Source organism: Anser anser (genome assembly GCF_964211835.1).
Source record: "Anser anser genome assembly, chromosome: 1".
Lineage (NCBI taxonomy): Eukaryota > Metazoa > Chordata > Aves > Anseriformes > Anatidae > Anser > Anser anser.
This window is the reverse complement of record NC_139720.1, coordinates 80,273,816-80,298,905: the sequence shown is the minus strand read 5'-3', so window position 1 is coordinate 80,298,905 and position 25,090 is coordinate 80,273,816. Positions and strand designations below refer to the sequence as shown.

Below are 25,090 nucleotides of genomic sequence, written 5' to 3'. Positions count from 1 at the left end.
AAATTTTACAACACGTTATTAAAGACATGAATGTCTGTTAATTTTATAGATGTAGAAAGTAGATCACGGAGAAATAAAATGACTTATGCAAGGTCATGAACTACTCAGGAGTAGAAAATCAAGCTTAGATCTCCTGAGCTGCAAAACAGAGTAACCCTATATTAAGCTGCTAGGTAAGGTTGCTTTAGTGAACACGTTATACTGCCCTGCAACTTTTCCTTAAGCAACCTTACCTTGAAGGTTAACATAATATAATGGCTTAATAAAAAGTTGGCAAAATTAGGAAAAAATCATCCTTGTGAAGCTTTAACAGAGTTAGGTACTGATCTGGAAAAAAAATTAAAAGTGGCCATGTAGTTTATGTAAGATACAATGCCTCATCAGGTAGAGGCAAATGTATTCAAGACACACAAGGACTATAGGTATAAGGTGTCCCAAATATGTCAATAAATTAATATAGGATTGAAAGTATGCAATTCTAAAATACAGTAACTGTACTCATCCAAAAGCACATACATGTTATCAATAAATAAATAAATACATCAGAATGGCCTCTGAAATTCCAAACGTCTGAATGGCCTTGAAGTTTCAAAAGGTTACATATAGATATAATTATCTGAGTATCTCAAAGTGACAAAAAAAATGTGTTGGTTACATCAGAACAAAATGACCGTAATGAAACAAGCACAGTATATTGCAAGGGTGCATTTTTCTCACAGACATGTAAATTAAAAATGTATCATTTTCAGGTAGTCTGTTTGGTCTTTTGTTTATATCTATCTACCCTCTTACTGTGATGTTGCCCCCCTGTATGCAAAAGATAATCTTATCTGTTCATCCCGCTTACCGTTCCTGGAACACAGGTAGTAGATATGCAGCCGCAGTCATTGGTGAGAGATCTGGATAAATATCCAGGAGGGCAGCTCACTGTCGAGTTAGTACAGCTGCAGGTACACTCATATTTATCACAGCACTCTGTCTTCTTAACAGTCAGCTCCCGATGTGGTGGGCAGAAAGGTCTTTGAACTAGACTGCATGCTTCTCTGTTACAAGCTAGCAGAAAAAGGTTAAGCACAGAGCATTTCAGAGCACTGCAAATGAACAGGACAGTTCTCTGGCAGCAAGGCACTAATTGCTACTGCAAACTGTTATACATCTACTTAATAAACCAAGAAGTAATGCAGATATAAAAGACCCAGGTCAAAGATTGTACTGCAGGTTCAGAAGTTCCTATCCTGACAAATACATATATATATCTTCTCTCATATACAGAAAGATTTATAAAATAAACATAAGGGTCAGTGCACACATATCCAAGAGTACAGTGTTTGTCTTTTCCTTAATTCAACAGTGTACTCAGAAAGTGCCAACAATAACTTTCTTTCAAGTCTGTGAAATCATTGTATGTCTACTGGGCTCCCAAAGAAAATCTTTCAGAGGGAAAATGTAGTGCATAAAGGTTGTTGTCCGTGTTGTTCAAATGCAGTGCTCCAGTATCACTCAGTGCTAAATATACATATACATATACATATCTTACCACATGTATAATTTGGTCTGCATTCTCCAGGGTTGGTCAGTGCAAGCTGCAGGCCAAACTCACAGACAGGGACAGGAGGCAAATCGCATGAAACTAGATCACAGACTAAGAAGAGAAATTGAGAGAGTGGTCAAGACCATGACTGACTAGTTAGTCTTCTAGAAAAGACATACACATGCAGGTACGTCCCCATTTCATTTATTCCCTACACTCAATTGTTATCTTAAAATACGAAGCAAGTTAGATTTCAGCAGGTCAGTGTTTGTTTTCAAAAATAGCTAAGGGAACAGTTCAAGTTTAGGTTATGAAGATTCTAGTTCTGATTTTGTACCTAATGTGCAAACACAGATCACACAAAAATAGGTACTTGGAAAAAAAAAAAAAGACACTTTCAGTGTGTCACTTAGGAAAAAAAATAAATAAAATAAAATAAAATAAAATAAAATAAAATAAAATAAAATAAAATAAAAATAAAAACAATTCTCTATTCCCTTCTTCATCTCTTAAAAAGGGGCAAAGTCAAGTTTGAAGTTTCCTCTTTTTTTTTTCTACACAGATGATAACTCAGTCATTCAGTGAGTTAAAAATTTAAAAAAAAAATGTGTTAAATAAAGATGCAGATTTTATACCTTTGAAACATCTGATAAAAACACGTACCAAGAAGAATCCAATGGTTTATGAGAACCTACCACACTCATATTCGGGGCAGCACTGGCTGGGGTCCCTGCGGAGACGAGGAACTTCACAGGGACCACACCGAACAGCTGGAGTGAGAAGAAAACATTCACAAAATAAGCTTGGATAAGAACTAAAATGCTAGGTTAAAAAAAAATCAGTTCAAGTCCAATCATACTCAGAGCTAGACCAACTTACATTTGGTAGTAGTGCAAGGTCGGAGAGTGCAGTTTACTCTCCTATTGTCTAGACATGTGCAGATCTTGCAGGGCTCATTGGAGGGAATCCATGTTTCCATGGGCTGCATGGAAAGGAAAAAAACTGTTAGAAATAAATCTAATAATCTAATATCCTGATCACTGTTGTATTGGTGGTAGGAGTAGGTGAGAAAAATTACTGTGAAAAACACGAAGACTACACGAGAGATTAGTTGGTTGCTCTGTTAACAGTAAGAATCCAAGGAGATGCATAATTATGAAATGACTGTAGTGTACCAATTTAACAAAACATGTAAAGTATGCATGAATGAGATGAGGAATTACTATTGTTTTATGCACAAGAAATGCTCAGATGTTATAAATGCAATCACAAGCTATGGTGAGAGTAACAGTGGACTACATACCATGATGGATGTTTAGTGATAATAAGGGAACCAATGATATTTTAGGAAATACATAGAAGTGGCTTCCTTCCCAAATTAGTGGTACTTAAACACAGAGAAATAAACAGTGCGTATTTTTGATCAAGAATATGTTGGGTCTCACCACTTGATTTCCCAGTGGTTTGCTGGCTGGAAAAACGCTATAGCAAGCCCAAATCTGAAACAATCACTCCTGTACTGATTACCAAGAGCTAATAAGCATACTCAGAAATTGCCAGTAAAGTACATCATTATTCAACCACTGGTCTCTCTCATTAGAGAGAGGAAAATCATTGATTTTAAAGATGTAGTTACCTATAAAGAGCTATATACATTTAACATCCATTTGAATAAGTAGATAAGAGTGAAAAAATGCACTATGGAACAATAAAGTTAATTTGCACAGTCAGTCCAGGTTCTGGGTAAGAACATGTAAAGTAGGTTAGGACACCACTACGGGAAAATGTGTCAACCAGAAATCTCTGTAATGCATTTTATAAAAGCTTGCTGAGACCCTCAGTAATAAAGAAAGGAAACATATTGCCACCTGCACCTAGAGATATCTATGTACTTTAAGACATTAAAGGAATCTGAAAGGACAATAAAAATGATATTTTACTTTCAAAGGTTAACACCATGGCAAGGATAAAACAGGAGGCATGCCAGAACAAGCCAACCAGAGGTTTTACAAAGCTTAGAAGCCATATCGCATAGGGTTGGTTAATCCGCAAGAAATCTATTTTAGTCAAGGAAAGCTTTCATTGACGTATTTCTAGTAAAGAACATTATCTCAGGGCTTGAGAAAGCCACTCAGAACCCTCTGCCAGAGCTTTCAATGGACTCAGGGTTAGGAAGTCCTGAGAAAGAAGCGGATAGGGAATGCCTACATTTGCAGACAGTGATGTGAAAAGCATTTAGACATTTTGGAACACAAAGCAAGAATCACAACTTTTACTCTAACATTTTCACCAGCCTCAATTTTCTGACAGGTTTTCCTCAGCATAAATAAGTCTCTTTCTAATATCAGATGACATAACAAAAGATAGAACAGTGTTAGTAGAGCTCTGTATAAATATCAGTATTGAGAATCCAATAAGCCCTAGCACTATCTTGGGAAGAATGGAACAGAAGAAAGAGCACCAGAGGGAAAGACGAAGTTTAAGGAAATCATAACCCACTACAAGTTGCACTGCCTGATGTATTGCTCGCACAGCTAATCCTGCAGTGGAGGATACACAAAATGGCTGTGTGAGCTGATCCTGCCCTGCCTGCCTCTTCCCCATCCACACAGCAGCTGCATCGAAGCCTTGCCATTGGGGTACAGGCTAGAGGTTCTCAGAGTTAAGACTCCACTAAGGGGTGTGTGACAACTCGCATGAATTTCAGAACTTCTGCAGAAAGAAGCAGATATCACTGCAAACATTATTCTCAAAATGTGTGCTGAGCTTTTCTTCATGAGAGCTTGAAGCAATTATTTAAATGGAAAATGCACTACAATGCCCAAGGATTCACGGATTGAAGGATACAGACCCTACGCTTTAATCTACACTTGTAATAACCATTTCATATAGAATCATAATATAATAACAATAGTTCTTAGGCTCTCTGGGAGTTTTGCACAGCTGATCTGTGTTTAGGATAGAAATTACATACATTGCATGCTATTCTTTTTCTGTCAAGAGAAATAATAAGAATTTTTTTAAATTCCTCTTATTACACAAAAATTACTTCTTTTTTTTTTTTTACCGGCTCTATAAGCACTACACAAAACCAACAATACTGTATTTAAAACAAAGATCCACAACAGAACACACAAAAACGAAGGCTACATGCATGGAGATACTGTAACCTTAAAACAAAAGCTAATACAAAATACAAGCCAAATGTGCTGAATCCACCTCGCCTGAGCTGTGCTGTGGCAGCACCAGCAGGTGGCGGGCGCAGTGAAAGTAAGGTGACTCGTGTGGTTCCTGCACTGGAACAGGAGTGCTCTTACCACTTGCTTCACCAAGTCAAGTGCATTACTCGCGAGTACGCTATGACAATAAATAAATAAATAAATAAATAAATAAATAAATAAATAAATAAATAAATAAATAAATAAATAGATAAATAGATAAATAAATAAATAAATAAATAAATCTTGATCTTACGCTAATCAATGCAAACTGTATTTAAAAAAGGTGTTTCATCCAAAAACTGCCTTTTTTTCCTTTCAGATTAACTGCACACATATATTGCTGAACTAAATGCGAGTCTACGTCTGTGTTATAAAGTTATTCAGAGTACATTTATTTATATGTTAAAATTCAACTTTTTTACTGAAAAAATAGACCACACACACAGACTTCTGTTATTTACAGAAAATCCGTGTTACAAAAATGACTGGCTTTAACAGCAGATTTTGCAAGTATGATAAGACCATCCAAAAAACTCCTAAGAATCTAAAGCCCATAAAATACTTAAACTAAAGCCTTCTTAAAGTCCCATAACAAAACTGAAGATTTAAGAGGTCTGGCTGACTTAGATGAAAACTCTCAGAGTTAAGAAGCTGTGGGTGAAGAGGAACAACACCACACCCACAACAGGATATAAGGAGGTGCTTGTGCACCCACTTGTGTGATATTGAAGGGGAAATCAACAGTCTGTTTCACTGAAGTCTGGCACCCACCACTCACAGCTATTACCCATCCCATTCTGCCACAGAGAGGTCTGACTTAGCTGAGGAAAGTGGATTTTCAAGAAAAATAAAATGATGAATTCCATCAAAAGAATGATCCTCATCTGCATGTATTTCTTGCTTAAAAAAAAAAAAAAAAAAGGAGGTAGGCTAGTATGGCTTGACATAAGGTCATCTTGGTCTCACGGCTCCACACCAACCACAGAAAATATTTCAGCTTGCTTTTCAAAGGTAATACTATACATTTTAAGCAAGTGTTCAAGATTAATGATTAAATTGTCAACTGGTAAAAGCCTGCTGAATGGAAATGTTTATCTTGGTAAATGTTGACTTACGCCATCCCTCCTTTTTTCCCTCTAGCCCTCCCTCCACACAAATTTGTCATGCATTTCCGGGTGTGTATAGACCCAGCTGTGAATTTTATATCCATCCCAGCCAATTTCACACTAGGTTCACACTAGGGGAGCTACATGGGGCCAACAGCCGGCTGGTTATGAGGAACTGAGCTAGAAAATAAAGCATCCAAAGGGAAAAGTAGTTAGACTTACAGGACAGACTTACTTGCAAAAGTACAAACCCCAACCACTTACAAAGGTACCTGCTAAGTATATAGTTACCTGATGGTGCGTGCCATCTTCACTGATGCATTGTGTGCAGACCTCTTCACCAACACAGCTGTCATTAAAAATCACCTGTCCATCTGGACAGAAGCAGCCCTCTGTGGGATAATCCTTGCAGACACTGAGTTTGGTACTATTCTCACAGTGCTTTATGCAGGCTTTGTGACAGTGATCATATATCAAATATGTGGGACATTTCATTGCTGGGGAAGACAGAAAAAAACTCTTTAGATGCAGATTTGAAATGGAGAGTGATGTTTCCACCCATACATTCTCCAGAATTCTGCTGAGTTTTTTGAAAGCCATCATCTGATGAACATATTTTGTCCTCTGCAGCCATTAACATCTTTGAAAAAATATCTTTAAGAATAGCAAAATATGCAGTAGAAACTGATTGAAGTCATTAAATGACAGTCCATGGAAATAATCGTCAAGCTACACTTTCAGGTCCCATGAATCAACATAGAACAACTTACTCTAATAATGTTTTAAATGAGCTGAACATCACTGGATAATAGACAGAATTTGGAACCATCTTTGCATGCATTAGAGAAGCACTGATAACAGTACAAAGTTAGGACACATCCTGGACAGACTACAGTATTGAATAAAGAGATTTTGACAACTTGAGGGGTAGCAGTGTTCCCAGGCAACTAAAGAAAGCTAATAAACAGAATATTTTGTTACTCCAACACTGAATCTGTTGGATACCTGCACCATATTAATTGAATTGCCCTAAGTCAAGAAAAGTTGCACTTCCCCTAAGCCAACTCATAAAATTTTTTGCTCATGAATTCACAACACTGCGGGTATTGTCTCTAAAAGCAATCATAAAACTAAGGCTATAGCTATTTGAGAAACCTATGGACACTGTTTCAGTACCGTGTACTCCCTTAAGTCTACTTTATTTTTCTCTGCAGCTTCAACTAGGAAAAGTGTTTCTTATTTCCCAGTTTGTTATTGCTGTGAGGTTTATAAAGCCTTTTTTTCAGTCCCCTAACAAAAAACACTGAGAGAAAATTACTGAATGAAGAGATGAGTTCCCAAACAAGCAAACATTCATCAGATGACCTGTCTACACACACACCTCTTAGCCAAAGGAAACAGAAAAGAAATGCTTTTAAAATTAACCCTTTTCTGTTTCAAGAAATTCTAAATGCAACTATTTCTGGTTTGTTTGAGTCTATCGTAGTGGTTGTACGTGTGGACACATATCATAGTCCAGCATGCACAGAGAATCTTGAAAAGCCACAAGAACTTGACGGAGTCCAATCCCCTTATGAAATGCTTTGTCTGGATTCTGAAAATACAAAAGGTCTACTCATGAAAAATAGGAAAAATTGCCTGCTTAAAAATCTGTACTAGTAGCCCCCTAGACTATATTCAGCTTTCCAGAAAAACTCATTCACCAAAAAAAAAATCTGCAAATAAGTCAGTAAGGACTGGTGCTTATTGTAGCCCTAGAGAAAAGCTTGTAAACCTTCTCTGCACGAAATTAGATTAATTTATTTCAGAGTTTAATACTGATGCTCATTAGAACCTGGACAGCTCCTAAGTAGAATCCATACCAATGCTACAACCTCTAACATACTTCATGCAATGTAGCCTCTTGAAGGAGCCAGGTGCGTAAAATATACAATGAGGAAATACAACCCTGACTCCAGATATTATATTAAAAAGCCTGTGGGCCTGTGTAAAATGGCAATGGTTTTCCAAGGAAAGAAGAAATGAAGTAGTTATGTTTTGCAAAGTATAGAAGAGTTCATGTGAATGCCCTCGTCTAAAACTGGCCTCTGGCCTTGGGCACATGGGACTGAAATGCACATAATCAGTGTCAGGACATGGGATAAACAATATCAACGTTCACAAAATCATTCTTAAACATTCTTTCATCTTACTGGTACGATAACAATCAGGTGATTGTAGAAAGCCACCTCAGACACATTACTGCCTTTATGCTCCAGAGGCCAGGTCCCATATGATTCACAGGTGACTGCGCATTTTGTATATAAAATTCTCTCAGAGATACATAAGGTGAGAAAGCATTAAGGACTCTCCACAGTCTGCCTCAGAAAAAAGTATTTCAACAAGCCACCCTCCTGGCTGGTTATTTCAGTGTTTATTGCCTCTGAATAAAAGGGAAATGACTGCAGGTATTAACAAAAGGGAAAAATAAGGCTGAAAACCAAACGACTAGAAGATTCATTCTTCTGTCAAATTAGTTTCAAATGAAATCTGCATCAGAAAATAGCCTGTATGGTGCTACTATAATCATGTTGATATTTCATTATCTGTTTGTTGGATCCACTAAAACATGATTTTTTTCTTCCAGACTGGGAAAAGAACAGTAAAAGAAAAGCTGGGGGAAAAAAAAAATCAGTTTCCTGTAAACAAGTGAAAGCACAGCACATTTCAAAGACTCTTCTGGTAGATTTAGGTACTGACATCTCTTCAGCTGACTGTTCTGCCTTTGATTTACAGTAGCCATTCCTAGTAGGTATTCCTAGGGAGAATATAACCCCTGTGAAAATCTACAGAAAGTTCAAGTTCATCAAAACAAATCACTTATCGAGTTCACAGTGAAAGATATAGTTTGCATTGGTATTCACTTTGACTTTGTGGTTCAGATAGATGAGACAGGGCATCCTTGTTTAAGTATTCAATGGAGAGTTGGAGGAGTAGTTGTTTTTCATGCCTGTGATAGATGGGGTACACTTCCTTCCAGGTGACAATGCTGCTACTTTCTTACCTGTAGTATATTTTAACAGCTACCTAACTCCCGATGTCACATACTGCTGGCTTGCCTTTTCCCTCCCTGTACTGCCATACACACCAAAAAGGACAACTAAACCTGAGGGAGCTGGGATGAATAATGCACTAGGCCCAATAGCTCATCACCTGCCAGTCAACCTCCTTGTGCTGCTCAGGCACAGCTTTCTTAAATTTCCCTTAACTGGTCTTCTTTAACCAAAACAAGATATTTAGGAGGGTTTGTGCAGTGCTCTTGGGATCACTCCCAAGGTCACATTAAATCTTGGGATTTCAAGGTCACATTAAACCAACTTAGATGAGGACTGCCATTAGAAGGGGCAGTCCCCTCTCTTTCTTAGAGATAACTCACCCCAGCTGCTCTTTCTTGCTGGCACTTTTTTCCCGTTATGGGTAGTTTTCAGAGCTCACCAGGAAGCATGTGAAGACTACTGCCAGCACAGCAAAAGGAGTGGGAATGCACAGCTGGAGATGGAAGAGGGAGAAAAGAACTGGCCTTCTGGTCTGAGATCAGCTGAAGGCAGTCATAAAGCCACCCTCATACTGTTGATTACAGATCATGGTTTAAATTCTTCAGTTGTTATGGTCATTGCCAGTGTGCCCTGCTTATATGGAGGATGAGCAGCAGCAGACAATCTCAGGGTAGGTTGACTACACAAGCCTTTCTTTAGCAGAGGTCGTTAAAAGGGTTCTTGTTACTCATTGCTTCCTCCTCCTGACCCTTGCTTCTCTGCCAGATGTCACTGCACCTCTGCTGAGGGGGCAGCAGTCTGTTATGCATTTGCTTTCTAACCTGGGCCTGCAAAACAATACAACAAAAAACTAAACACAAAACCCTCAAAAAAAAAACTTATAAAAGATGTTGTTTCCTATCAAAATATTTTTCAAGGAAACCCTGCTGCTAAGTGCAACCAACATCCTGCTTAAAGAACCACAGCTTTCCTGAGTTGTACCAACTAGGTCTTTGTCTCATACACCCTGCAAGGATTAACTACCTATCCAAATGCAATTCATCTGGAAGGTAGTATTGGCAAGTACCTAGAGGACATGTCCACACTGCACATAAATGAGCTACTGAAAAGCTGCTGAAAAGCTGCTGAAAAGCACTCTGCTGCCGTTTATCTTCCGAGTATTTTTGCTTTCTGAGCAAAACTTGCTAACTACTACTGTTACCTAAGCTCAGGAATTCTTAGGCCTATAAAAATTTAGGGAAGTGAGTATACAAAACAACTGGCCAATTTTAGCACTAGCACTTCTATTAGGCTCTGGACATTTGCAAGGCTCTCATATCCTGCTATACTCCTTTCTCACAGCACTTACAAACTCCTCACATCCAACATAGAAAGAAAACACAGCCAGGAGAAGAATACATGAAACTTGACCTGCAACTTCTGCCCCATTACATGGTATTCAAAAGGTAATATTGCACTGACAAGATGGCCATTATCATCATCATCACTGAGTCAAACAATTTATGCATCTGTTGTACTATATCTGTATCTGTATGGTAAATTCCTTACGACAGAACTCAGGCGTTCTCCAATCTATGCAGATCCCATTTTCCCTGCATATGTGAGCGTAAGAAGTTATCATCTCGCAGGCTTCATCCTCATAGCAGCTGCTCTCTTCACAGGACTCATAGAACATGTTGGGGGGGATTATCCTGTGGCACTCTGCAAACCGATCGGAGAGCAGGAGGTGACAATGTCTTGCAGCATGCTCAGAGCATCCATCTTCTCTCCGGACTTCACAGATCTTCCCTGGCTCTTTCAATGTCCAGTCCTGAATAAATATGCCACTGTCAGAAGTGACAGAGCCATTACGTAATGTGAAGTCATTGGCATGGTTCTGGTCACACACCCCTAGGAGGGTGAGTAAAATGAAAAGAAACAGTCTGAATACAGTCAGCAGTAGAATAAACCTAGAGAAAACATGCACAAGACAGAGCTGGTTGGAGCAGCTCAGTGAACTCCAAGGGGAAGATGAGTCGATATTTTTTATAGCAGTTATCAAAATAGGCATAAAGACCCTGAGTTTTGTTTCCTTATTACAGGAGACACATATTATGCCACAGATGTCTAATCTATTGTAAAAGATGCCATAGAATTAACTCTCCTTAGTAGAGGTATCTTCCACAAACCCTTCACCTTCACTCCAAGCATAGGATATGCCTCTCACATAAATGCACAAATATATGCAAGAACCTAAGGTTAAAGCCTCATTTAACAGAAAAAATCTCCTTGAACAGATAATGTGAAATAAGTAAAACATGACAGATGCCTAGCCTTGTTCTTTTTAAGGTATTTTTGGGAATCAGTGAGCTGTTACACTGATGGGCGTAGTAGAAAAGCAACACAGATTATCAGTGTGCCAGCAACACAGGATCTGCTCAGAGAGCTTACAAGGTTCAGGATCACACAAATTCCAATATAAATAATAGTTCAAGCCCAAGTAGGAAGCTGTTAAAATCACTAGCTTTCAAACTTACCACAAAGCCCTTGTGTTCCTGAAGAAAACTTCTTTGGATTAAGTTTAAGAATAAATTCATTGTTTCTTGGAGTAAATGTGAGATTATGGCCAAGATGGGAGAACTTGATTTCATGCATTATTGCTCCATAGACAGTGACTTCAAACAAATTGCTAGAATAGGGAATATGAACGTTTCTACCATCAACAGCCACCTGTTTTCACAAAGGCAAGATCATCACATCAGTTGTGACAAGCAGTTAAAAATCAATCCATCCTTACAGTTTAAACACATTTTGACTGAACCTGGGTATAAGAATTATTTTTGCAAACTGAAACTTTTTATTGGTTCTAAACATGCACAGAATTACTTGACTTACATTCTGTGTATTATTCAAACAACTTCTTCAGCATTTTTCCATATGAGGACATTCATTCCACATCGCGTATATACAGACCAGTAGCCTAATTCCATGAAGCTAAAACGCTACCTCCAGACCCTGAGCGTCATTAAACATCAGTGAAAGTCAAGGTTATCCCCCTTGACTGATCACCAGTGGCTTTGTCCATCCTATTTTACTGCATGAGTTAGAAGAGATCACTGTTGTAGGTTAGCTGACTCCCGTATGCCTTAGGAACAAAGAGACTGCAAATACAGAATTTGAATACTTCTCTGTCTATAAAATATGCAAAAACATCTCTAAGATGGTGTTTCTTCTGAGGCTGGAATCCACTAGCACAAAAGTTAAGGAACTGATTCCCTAACTCTTCAGGTAGCCACAGTCTTGCATAGGTGTGTGAAGAATAGAAACTGCTCTCCCACACGCTAAATAATAACATTGTGTAAAGAATCTCTGCCAACAAACGAGAATCAGAGTGCAGTATGTCCTGTCTATAATCCCTGCCTTTCTGGCAGAAGTTTCTGGGAGACATTTCCAAATTCCACCTCCTTGACATTGTCACCCCAGCAAAATTGGGAGAACCAGAAGAGAAACATGGCTGGGTTATTATTTGAATGTAGAACACATCATGAGATTTAAATGAGGTATTTTCTTAGATTACTAAGAATAGGCTGCAAGGGGAGCAGAAACTGGATAAAAGAAACAAATCTGTCCTCCTAACCTAAAATTCTACAGCATAAGCAGACAATGCACAGATCACTTTCTTGTGTTTAGCTTACTGTCATGTCACTGAAGAGCTGAACAGATATGCCATGATGTTTCACTTCGATGGAGTCCATACAGTTCATCTTCAGTGTTGCTCTGCATGGTCCTTCATGGAGAAGAACTTCAACATCATGTTGCATATCTTGAAACAAGCTGTAGGAGCAATTGCCAGTCAGTTTAAAATTCAGCCCATCAAATGTGACAATATGCCGAGTTGAACTTCCCATACAGACACCTGCAAATCAATGAAAAAAAGCTTTGTAAGCATTTGCTTTCCTTCAAATTAGACTATTTCTTCACAATCATTATGGGCACATGCAGTTAATTAATCGAGAAAGTGAAGAAGTTATTGAATTGCGAATGCTGTAGCAAATCATTGATAAGAAACTTTCATTAACACAATCACAAAATCACTTAATTACTTTAAAAAATCACATTTTTTAAAGTATCTTTGTCTGGAGCAATTAGAACTACAAAATACTTGGATAAACTTTTGGAAAATCGCTTACTGTGAAGCTCCCTCACATTGAACATGATCTATTAATAAATTTAATATGAAAAATAAAACCAAGGAAACTGTATACCTTCTCTGTTTGTAGAAAGGCTGTAACATACTTATCTTTAAATCTCACAGCACTTTTATTGTGACATTGCTTTTTATTCTGTACAGTATTACTTTGTTTCAAACACAGTACTATTTCATTCTTATCAAAAATGCCAAAAGTGAATTCAAAGGGGTATTTTTTATTTTTTTCAGATGGGAAACAGAAAAAGAGAAGAGAAAAAAAATGTATGCAGGCTCAATTAATAGCCAACTGACAGTTCAATATTCTGGTCATTATGTTATAAACACTTCCTTTTCTTTCTTCATAAACTGGAAGACAAATACCACAAGTACCTAAACAGAACCTGAACAAAAGGATGATTTGGATTCATACGTTTTCAAATCTTTTGCTTAAAGACAATAAGGGCAATAAAAGAAGTGACAGCTAAAAATGCAGGAAGAAAATTCTCTTTGCTAATAACTCAGCAAGTTGGCTTCCATTGAGAGCTAAGAATAATTTGTTTCCCGTTCCTTGACCTTCAAACTGCATTTCCCAGCTGAACCAGCTTGTAAAGTTTCTTGTGTAAACAACAGTGAAACAAGTAAACAAGTTAGCAATAAAACAAAGTTTTTCAACCATTTTTATTCATGGACATCTAAAAAAATTCTAAGGATAATGGGAATCCTTTTAAATTTCTCATAGGTATTCTGTAACACAAAATGTATGAATGCATTCCATTTAAATGTTGTCCATAAATACCCAAGAGTCATGAATCACACAACAAATCATATTGCTATAATATTTATAACTAGTTCAGCAAGCAAGCAGCTTTATGGCGTAACTCCTGATCCTGATCCTCTGAACTCAGTTACATGACATAATAAAAACACTTCTAAAAGTACTTCCTGTTTGCAAAAGCATTTGTCAATATTTCAGGGCTCAGATACACATACAGTAGGTCGACATTTTTGCAAGAAACAATACATTTTCTTCCTAAATTTATGAAAATAATTCAATGAGATAAGAAGGGAAAAGTGAAGAAAAAAAAACGAGAGAAAAAGAATGGTGATTAAAAGAAGGGGGGGGGCATATCAACTTCTTATGCTATTGTTTCTTCAGGTACAGAGTCTTTAAATCACTTTTGTTTATAAATGAAGATCATTTTAGTTATAATTTTCAGTAGGGCTTTGATTTCAGTTTTGGACAAGCAATGTTTCCAGACACTTTACAAGGAACCTGAATGTGCACAAGCCCATAGAACCTGATGAGATGCATCTGAAGGTCCTAAGGGAACTGTTGGATGAAGTTGCCAAGCCAGTATCCATCACATTTGGGAAATCATGGCATTCCAGTGAAGTTCACAGTGACTAGAAAAGGAGAAGCATAATCCCCACTTTTAAAAAGGGGAAAAAGGAAGACTTGGGGAACTACAGGCCAGTCAGTCTTGCTCCAGCAAGACCATGGAGCAGATCCTCCTGGAAACTGTGCTAAGGCACACAGAAAACAAAGAGGTGATTGATGACAGCCAACATGCCTTCACTAAGGGCAGATTATGCCCGACAAATCTGGTGGCCTTTTATGATGGGGTTAAAGCATTGGCGGATAAGGGAAGAGCAACTGACATCATCTACCTGGACTTGTGCAAAACATCTGACGTTGTCCCACACAACATCCTTGTCTCTAAATTATAGATGGATTTGACGGATGGGCCACTCGGTGGATAAGGAATTGACTGGATGGTCACACTCAACTGACCACACAGAGTTCTGGTCAATGGCTCAATGTCCAGGTGAAGACCAGTGGCAAGTGGTGTTTCTCAGGGATCAGTATTAGGACTGGTGTTATTTAACATCTTTGTTGGTGACATGGACAGTGGGACTAAGTACACCCTCAGCAAGTTTGCTGATGATGCCAAGCTGTGTCATGTGGCTGACACACAGTAGGGAAGGGATGCCATCCAGAGGGTCCTTGACAGGCTTGAGAGGCGGGCCTGTGCGAACATCATGAAGTTCAACAAGGCCAAGTGCAAGGTTCTGCACCTGGGTTAGGGAAATCCCAAGCACAAATACAGGCTGGGTGGTAAATTGAGCAGTCCTGAGAAGGACTTGGGGGTGTTGGTTGATGAAAAACTCAACGTGAGTTGGTAATGTACTACTGCAGCCCAGAAAGCCAATCATATCCCAGGCTGCATCAAAAGAAGTGTGGGCAGCAGGTCAAGGGAGGTGATTCTCCCCCTCTACTCTGCTTCCATGAGACCCCATCTGGAGTATCATGTTCAGCTCTGGGGCCCCAGCATAAGAAAGACCTATTACAGTGTGTCCAGAGGAGGGCCACAAAAATTATCAAGGGCCTGGAGCACCTCTTCTGTGAAGACAGCCCAAGATTGTTGGGGTTATTTAGCCTGGAGAAGAGAAAGCTCCAGGGAGACTTTATAGTAGCTTTCCAGTACTTTAAAAGGGGCCTACAAGAAAGATGGGGAAAGACTCTTTATCTGGGAATGTAACAATAGGACAAAGGATAATTGTTCAAAACTAAAAGAAGGTAGATTTAGATTAGACATTGGGAATAATTCTTTCCTATGACAGTGCTGAGGCACTGGAACAGCTTGTCCAGAAAAGTTGTAGATACCCCATCCCTGGAAGTGTTTGAGGCTAGGCTGGATGGGGTTTTGGGCAACCTGGCCTAGTGGGAGGTGTCCCTGTGCACGGCAGGGGTGATGGAACTAGATGGTCTTTAAGGTCCCTTCCAACTCAAACCATTCTATGAAATTACATTAACTGGGATTTTTACAGAATTAAAATAGAAGAAATTACTTCTGTTGTTACACTGTTAAGCAATTGCTTGAAAGGGCATTAGATCTCTAAATAACTGAGTACTACCTCCCTAAATCTCAGTCAATTAAGCATGCACTACTATGCTTCTGCAGCACAGATTACCTAACCTGACTCCACCTATAACAACAGAGATGTTAACTCACTAAAGCACACTGACCTCCCACTAAAGACCTATTTTGCCATGCCCATCTGTGAACCTTAGACATTGATGTGAGTTTCAGCTCTACTGTTGATGTTGGTATAATTGACATGGCCTCAATCTGCTTTCGCTAAGTAGTCATTGAAACAAGTGTACTTTACCCATGGGTTTTTGATCAACTGGATGGAGTTGTTTGCATTTTTTTTCCTCCTCTTATAACATTTGAAAATTTACCACTTTTCCCTCATAAGCTTTCATCTTGGGAAATTATGTTGAACTTGGGGTATCATGGTTCATTAAATCTATAAAGAGATAAATAAATGTTTGCTCGTGTTAAAGAGCAGCAATCTCAAGTGAACTATAGGACTCTTCGTGACAATTGACTAATGATAGGAATTGTAATTTTCATTTCAAACCTTCCGAAATTCTTTATGAAGACATGTTTTGAATGCCAAGAGTAATGCCTTCATGGTGCTATCAATGTATTCAGAATCAAGAAGATTATTAGAGATGCGCCTTCTGAGTAGGTATCACTAAGACTATCTTTTAAACTGTAAAATATTTATGATGTTTCAAGTGAAGTCTTTCTACCTTTTTGGAGTTTTCATATCCAAACAAAAATGTTGTCTCTGAATGAGACAATGAAAAATCCCAATGTGGGATTATCCTAAAGAATCTCTCTTTTTAAAAACTGGAGCACCAGCCTCAGGATTGAATCCCTCCACTCTGTAAATTCAAGTGGGTGCACCTAATTTCTGTTCCTGACATCTCAGCCAAGGTACTAATCACACGGTTTCTGCGGAGTGATTCACCGTTTCTGCTCACATACTCAGTTGTGGGAGTGTGGCCATGGGGGTCGGCAAGCCCCATGGTTGGTGATAACATCAGACTCTTAACGATGAGGTCATCAGGAATGTAAAGAGTTTAGGGGGAACAAAGGGTGATTCAAGAGAGCCTTGTTGTCTCGGATTGCTTGTTCTCCAGCCCTTAAGGCATGAAAGTTGCTGGGCGTTTGTGGTTGCCGGGCAAAGTAGTTGACCAATGAATAGTTAGTGGAAAAGGAATGCTGTGAGGCAAGTAGTATAAGAAGGGAGTCTGTCCTCAATATGGGGAGGCAACATGGATAATGAAGTTATGACCTCAATATGAGAGATGAAGTTAGGCCCTCAGTAAGAGAGAGATGAAGTTATGTCATCAATAAAGAAGTAGCAGTTACTGATCCTAAAAGAACCCTGGTGTCCGTGTGGTCGTTACGCCACATTCAGTGTGAGGTTTCGTGTCAGCAGGAGAGTTTTCTGTTGTTGTGTCTTCAGTACATGTGCTTGACTGATGTCAGGCCAAACCCTAAAGCCTAGGGATGGACCAAGAATACATCATTTGCTTACAGTTTGCTCAGATAAATTTCTGCTTTCCCCCATGCATCCTCATTTCTGGTTGCAACAGCTTTGGAAATTGATTGTAAGATTCTCAGATAAAGCACTGTAGCTATCCTTATGTAAAAACGAATTTATAATGGCCCTGAACTTGCTAATACTACTACATGTTCCAGGCACCAATGAGACCCTCATGCATGTAGCTCTCTAAATGATGTACACTGTCAGTTCCTCCCACCTCGGTCATCTTTGATTTATGCAATGGCTTAGCATCTCTTTATTGAATTCAGCATTACCTTTCTGATAAATATTTCAAGGGATGGGGAGGGGGCACATACATACAAAGATAGATACTCACATGGACACATCCATCGGCAGCCACAAGTTTCTTCAACCTTAACAGCAGGAAGATTGCTGTGACATACAGGTTTTGGCATTCTCTCACAGTTAATTTGGTGACTCTCCAGAACGGTGTAATCACCTGGAAAGCATGTCACAGTGTGGCACTGATCTGGTAATGTCCATTTGTCACCAGGCTGGATAAGGAGACATGAATATATAGTAACTGAAGAGAACATCATTAGGGGTCTGAAGTAGGTTGAAGGGAGAAAAACACAAAGCTTGGCTTCTAACATACTCCAGTCCATAACCTCCAGCTAGCATGTAAAGTGACACTGACAGCAGTGCTACTCAAATTAGCTTTGAATAACTAAATAATAGAATGCAGTGTATTAAGAACTTCATGAGCATGAGAAAGTTAAATGTAGCATCATTGCAAGAAATAGACTCTGAAATTCCAAGCAAAAGATAATAGTCTAGAATAGGAGACATTTGGTTACAATAGAATGAAGTATCTGGTACTCCATCTATTGTTAGCTTAGCCATCCTACAGCATGCATGGATAACATAGTCAATAAAAAATTCCCCTTGGCGTTTCTTTAAATGTCAAAGCCTTTAGTTTTCATAAACTGTAAAATTATTTTAGAAAGAGCTCTGAGCACAGATGGTCATGGCACAGCAGGAATTAACAATACTCAGTCCAAGCTAGAAAGGCATGCAATACTGTAGTTACTTTATCCACAGCTCCAAAACTTTATAACAATTCATCCCTGCCAACAGCGAAATTGTTCATTTACCCAATTAATGTTATAGGATATACACAGTATTATTGTAAAATTAAAAATAATATGTAAAATACATCCTCATCTTCTTTAGAAGACTGTCCTTTAGGATAATCAAAATTTTAAGGCAGCGGGATTGCATACTGCTAAATGACAAAGAAATAGATGTGGTCACAAATCTGGAATAGCTCAAGATTCATATCTGTAAAAAGCTGAGCTCTCTGGCCCCAATCCCACAGTCCTCTAAAGCCCATAAATAGGCTCAATGAATTTCAAAACAGAGTGTTCATCCCTGTGGTCTGCACTCCCGAGAGGATTCCCAAGTGTGGGAAACAGCCCTTTCCAGACCTGTCTATCTCTACAGAGGTGAGTTCATGAGCCCTAGTAAGACTAATGAGGCAGTGTTTCTGTGCATTGGATAACATTTCTTGATATTCACAAGCAGAAATACGTGGCAAAGAAAATATTATTGTTATTGGGTTAGATTATGTCCCATCCTCTCCTCTTTAGCTTATCTCTCACTCCCATGAAAGAGAAGAACAAAGTGATAAAACATCTAGGTAGATAACAGCATAATTCACATAATTCATAGCCTATTCTTCACTATTGTGCAGACCTAGAATAGTGATGTAAAAGTCATGCTTGGTAGCTCTGAGCTATGTGATACCATCAGGTCTAAAAGAGAACTGAAGATTTGCAGCCATAAAAACGTACATATTAAATATGACTTAATTTGCTGTGCATGCTTTGTATGTTTTAGGATTTGAGAAGGGAACTTGTCCTGAAAGTGACTTAATACTTTTCAGGCTTGTGAGCCTAGAGAAAACTGTGGAAAAGTAATGTGAGGAGCTTTAAGTAGGGAAAAAAATATTTAGATAGGAAAAAATTGAATGTTTTTTAATTATAGCAGTCTTGCCTACAGCTCACTGAAAGTGGAGCACCTGGAAGGGTACATATACAGCTGTGGAAGTCTGGCAAAAGACTCTCTGGCTTCCATACATATTTAATTGTTTTTATTTCACTCCTCTATAGGACATCTATTGGAAAACATCTAAGAGCTGGACAAGAAAAGCAAAGCACACCACATTAAACTGAAAATATCAATTGAAGGATCCAAACTAAGCCAAGAATTACAGTGCAGAGGAAAACTGAGGGACTGTGAAGACAAAGAAATCCTAAATCCCAACTGATATGAAATTGTAGGAGTAAAAGTAGGATAGAAAGCAAAAGCAAAGATTTCTGAATAGTGAAGGACAACTATGCAGAAACAGATGGGCCTGCCAGCACACCGGAGGAAAACTCAGACTTCTCTCTGAGGGAGCTCTGAATCTACAGACCTAGACTTGAGCACTCTTTCTATTACTGTGGATGCACAGGGAAGAGCCATATGCCTGGACTGGATTCATCAGCTGGTAGCTTTTAATTTACTCTGGGTTTTGGTTGATTGGTTGTCTTCTCTAAATCAACTGATGAACAATACTAGAAAAGTTCAGTTATGGCAACCGCTAGTTTAGGAATGGGATTTCTACTGCCATACGCACAGCAGAAATGCAGAAGATAGCTATGCAGATTACTTCACCATGAAGTCCTAACATTCTAAGACAAGTATTTACACTTCTGTTATCACCTGTATGCCTGTTTAAAAGCATCAAAGCAAGACTACCAATGAGAATTAACCATATTAAAAAAATCTCAATCTATCATATTAATTCTTATGTTCTGTCATGTGGCAAGTTCAAATGATATTAAAACAGTGGTTCTTTACACAGTCTGTATTTAGAGCTACTTGAACTCTCAGCACAGGACACAACAAGTGCTGAAACAACTGGATTCAAACAGTGACTGAACAAATTAATGAAAGAGAAAACTTTTGAGCACTACTAAACACAAAAATGCACCACTTGCAGTTCAGGTTGTTCCTGAGTCAAAAATTGTTCAAGGCTAGGAAAGTTCTGGGAAGTATCATAAATACTTAACCTGCATTCCTCCCTGACTTCTAGTTTTGGTCACATAATACAGCGAGTTGGATGGATTTTTGCCCTGACCCAGCACATTTGATCTTCTGTCCTTGTGCTACTGACAGTGACCTTAACCATGAAATTTCTTTCAACAGTTATTTCCAGGGTAGAAGGTAATAAGAGAAAAATGTAGTGAATCATATCACTCTTGATATTAGATTAGATTTAGGCTGAGATTTTTGATTCTGAGAACTTTGGTTTCCTTGAAAACCGCAAAAGGTTAGTTCCCACAATCTGAGCGTGCCTGATGGATGTCCCACTTGGGGAGCTGAGTCTCTTGCAGTAACTCTAAGTAACGTCTGAAGGATTGTGGATCCAGTGTAGGAGCCTTTGTTTTCTGCATTGGGAAAGAATTCATGACAGTGAAGATGAAGAATTCAATTCTTCATCCCAGTGGTTTTGCAGACTACTCTGGAAGAGGTAACAAGCCTACAATGGCACATTACTAACCCTGAGTTAGAAGAGGAATGCAGACTGTGGTACTGAACACCAGAAAGAAAACACTTCTACTGTGTCCTGCAGGCACCATGTGATGATCAACAGCCTGCTCCAGAACGTACTGGCTACCATGCTGGCAGTGTCTTCTAAAACCCATTTTTTTCTGGCTTACAGAATATATAACATAAAGTCCCCCAAAAGGCTACCATTATAAAGTATGAATCATTTTTTATATGGACTAGCCTGGCTTCTTTCTTGCAAAAGCATTTTAAACATTACAGAAATGATGCTATAAGTTTATCACCAAAAAAAGGAAACCTGGCATGTTTGAAATTCAAGTTCAGGCTTCCCAGTACTTATACACATAAATGTGTCTGCTGCTAGGAGCACAGAGGCCTGGGTACCTGTGGTTCAAATGAAAAAATAAAAGGAATTTTTTGTCTCTTTTCTTTTCTTTTCTTTTTTTTCTTTTCTTTTCTTTTTTTTCTTTTCTTTTCTTTTCTTTTCTTTTCTTTTCTTTTCTTTTCTTTTCTTTTCTTTTCTTTTCTTTTCTTTTCTTTTCTTTTCTTTTCTTTTCTTTTCTTTTCTTTTCTTTTCTTTTCTTTTCTTTTCTTTTCTTTTCTTTTCTTTTCTTTTCTTTTCTTTTTTCTTTTCTTTTCTTTTTCTTTTCTTTTCTTTTCTCTTTTCTTTTCTTTTTTTTCTTTTCTTTTTTCTTTTCTCTTTTCTCTTTTCTTTTCTTCTTTTTTTCTTCTTTACTTTTTTCTTTTCTTTTCTTCTTTTCTTTTTTCTTTTTTCTTTTTTCTTTTCTTTTCTCTTCTCTTCTCTTCTTTTTTCTTTTTTCTTTTTTTTCTTTTTTCTTTTTTTTCTTTTCTTTTCTCTTTTCTCTTCTCTTCTCTTCTCTTCTCTTCTCTTCTCTTCTCTTCTCTTCTCTTCTCTTCTCTTCTCTTCTCTTCTCTTCTCTTTTCTTTTCCCTTCTCTCCTCTCCTCTCCTCTCCTCTCCTTTCTCTTCTCTCTTCTTCCTTTCTTTTCTTGATTAAATGAGTTTTTTAATATTAGGGTTTTTTTGTTGTTTTCTTTTTTCCTTAATTAGGTGACAAACCTTATGACAAACATCACAGCCACAATGTCATACCTACTGTCTAATCCAACTGAACCTTAACTATTCTGTTGTCTGACTAGCTGACTGAGGTCAACATTATAAAGCAAATCTGATTTAAATATATATATTTCCTGTGTCTAGACAATTCATAAGTATTTCCTTATTAGCCACATCCTTCCTCACACTCATGTCTTCACAAGGGAAAAATCAAAGGGATATTTTTAACATACTGAAAATTCAAGATAAATCATAGGGTAGAACTCATAACTGACCCCTATTTACAAACTTATGCTGATATTTTAAAATGTATGAAGCATCATATACACTCAATAACTTTGGCATTTCACCTGAGATAAAAGGATCTGAACCATTTAAAACATCTACATCATTCCTCAGATAGGATCACTTTCAAGAGATCAGACAGGTTTACTAATATTTCTGATAATTTTCTCAGGATTACTAAAGGCTTCTCTGCAAACAAACACGAAGAATTCCATAACTTAAGATGGTGGGTTTTCCTTAGGTAGATAAGTATCACACAATAATAATCTTCTGACAAAATTTTCATAGGGAGAAGGTGCTTGCATTTTTAGCAAAAGGTGCTTGCTTTTTTAGTAAAAGGAGAGTGCCTGGACAGTAATGTTGCCTTCTCCTACACACATGCCTTTATTTTGGCCATGTCTAGCTTTCCCAGAAATTCTTTTACCGTGTGATGGAAATACATTTTTCTTTGTCTGGGAATACAAATGCTGTCTTTTTTTTTTTTTTTTTTTTTGGCTCCACACAACCTTCAATCACATTCTACACCCTGCAAGATCAGGTGTTGTTGGAGGAACCCTCTAGGGATGTAAAGTAGTCCCATCAGTTCAAACACCACCATTTTCCTCCTCAAAAATCTTGGAAAGAATCACTTAATATTGCCCCACACTTCCTCTTGTTTGAAGGCATCTGTGCAAGTATTCATGGTCCTGCATAAACATTGTAACTGGTAATCCAGGTGGAAGAACAGGCAATACACTTACTTTCTTTTTGTTTCCATCCTCATCTATACATTCTCTGACAGGATCTGAAAGAGAAACAGGTATATTTTAACCATCTCACCCCCTTATCTAGGTTTTTATGTGGTGGTCACCAAAATACAGATTGTTTACTTAAAAATGTGAATTAGACTGTAAGAAGAATTTCTTTGATCAACTGTGAGTATCCCTACCTGAAGAACACAATCATTGGCCCAAAGTGTACTAGACTAAGTCAAAGAATGCATAAACTTTGTTACTGCTATCATTACCTGACTTCTGCAGTGACACTGGGCCCCAAAATACCCTGTGAACAAAAGGTATTGAACCAGTTAGGCTCCAATTCCATAGTACTCCTTGTATTGACATACATCTCTGCCCAGATGGTACTTAAAAGATCATGGATTTAGCTCTGAGGCTAGTTCTAGCCTTACTTCTTGTGCTGAATTAAGAATATTTCTTCTAATTAACAGGTGATGAGAATTTCCACACACACACATTTATTAAATGCAGAAAGATAAATACGAGGAGTAACCCCACGGTAAGGTTTGTCAGCAACTAGTGTAAATATGAGAAAACTTGCACTAAGAATATTCAAATTCATTTTCATTACATTTACACATTCTTATGATGGGCAAATTTTTATATAATGATTTCGATAGTCACAAGGTGTGCACTGAATTGCAGTTTCCATGCTTATGTGCTTTTATAACACAACTGAAGTTACATGGAAGATAATTTCATATATGTAGTATAGTATAGCAATGTGATGAGCATGCATCTAGGAAATTAAAACACTGACTAGTAAAACTCTTTATACAGTACTACATTATGCTATTACATATACCCTATATGCTCTGTCTTTTCCAGGACAAGTAATGTATTTTGAAAGCACTTAGGAAATCTTTTAAACCTTTATAATAGTATTATTCTTGGTACACTTCCATACATAAAACAAGACTCCCTCCATACAAGAAATTCAACTATATGAGTCTGGAGGGGAAAATAATACTTAACAGACTGTAAGAAACTTAAATAAAGTTTTGTAAAGAAATAAAGAGGAAAGAAAAAAAAAAAGAGAGAAAAAGAGGAGGGAAAAGGTAAAAGAAAGGTAAAATGAAAAAGGGGAAAGAAATGAAAAAAGGAGAAAGAAAAGAGAAAAGAAAAAGAAATGAAAGAAAAAAGAAAAAAGAGAAAAGAAAAAATGAAAAGGGAAAAAAAAAAAAGGAAGATCATTTCCCATTTTATAACAAAGGTTTTACCACCAACAAAAGGGAGAGCCAAATTTTTCGGATATAGCTGTCTCATAAAAGACATCTATTATTCAACTTTTTCATCACACACTTTGTCCTGTTGGAAAAGCTGAAATTGTTTTTTATAATAATATAAAACTTCCACATCTAGCACCAATAGGTTATAGCACAGATTGCAATAGTTACTGGTTTCAAATTCCTGCTCCCCATCCTATATCTTGGTTCAATGTCATTTAGGACAAGAAAATCACATTTTACAGTGTGAGGAGAGGAAATGCTTCTTTAAAAGCTTAGTTTAAAAGAAAAGAAAGAAAATGGCAGCTGTTTAAATCTAGAAAATGGCAGCTGTTTGATGCTCTGGAGAGGTTTTAATGCCAGAAGTTATCCCAGTGGAGACTGATCGGATATCTCTAAGCTGGACTGTGCACACTTTGCAACTTCCTCATTCTTAGTGGTACTTAGATCTGAAAAAAAGTCCTCTTATTTTAATGGAGACTTAACTATGTACTTGTAAAGCTAGTAAACGTGCAATGTCTAACACAATAAGACAGCGGGTTGTGGAGAGGACATGTAATTCCTATTGTAGTAAAAATAGCAAAAACAGGAGTAATAAATACCTATACACACACAGACCAAGGAGGCAAAACAAGTAAAATATGTCCAGAGTTGAAGTGAGCTTTTTTAACTGGTGGGCACTGATC

At 37.8% G+C, this 25,090-nt stretch overlaps 1 protein-coding gene across 2 annotated transcripts in view; it reads right to left on the bottom strand.

Annotated features, from left to right (window-relative positions):
• Positions 1-25,090, bottom strand: part of VWF (von Willebrand factor) — a 147,827-nt gene that overhangs the window by 29,081 nt on the left and 93,656 nt on the right. For both annotated transcript variants that reach the window (XM_083819388.1, XM_083819389.1), the window contains exons 33-42: positions 23,143-23,186; positions 17,803-17,980; positions 12,568-12,788; positions 11,410-11,602; positions 10,442-10,783; positions 6,150-6,355; positions 2,411-2,513; positions 2,227-2,301; positions 1,538-1,642; positions 848-1,053 (exon numbers count right to left, since the gene is read on the bottom strand). In XM_083819388.1, coding sequence (XP_083675514.1) covers positions 848-1,053; positions 1,538-1,642; positions 2,227-2,301; positions 2,411-2,513; positions 6,150-6,355; positions 10,442-10,783; positions 11,410-11,602; positions 12,568-12,788; positions 17,803-17,980; positions 23,143-23,186 — 1,673 coding nt within the window. The remainder of the gene's footprint in view (positions 1-847; positions 1,054-1,537; positions 1,643-2,226; positions 2,302-2,410; positions 2,514-6,149; positions 6,356-10,441; positions 10,784-11,409; positions 11,603-12,567; positions 12,789-17,802; positions 17,981-23,142; positions 23,187-25,090) is intronic.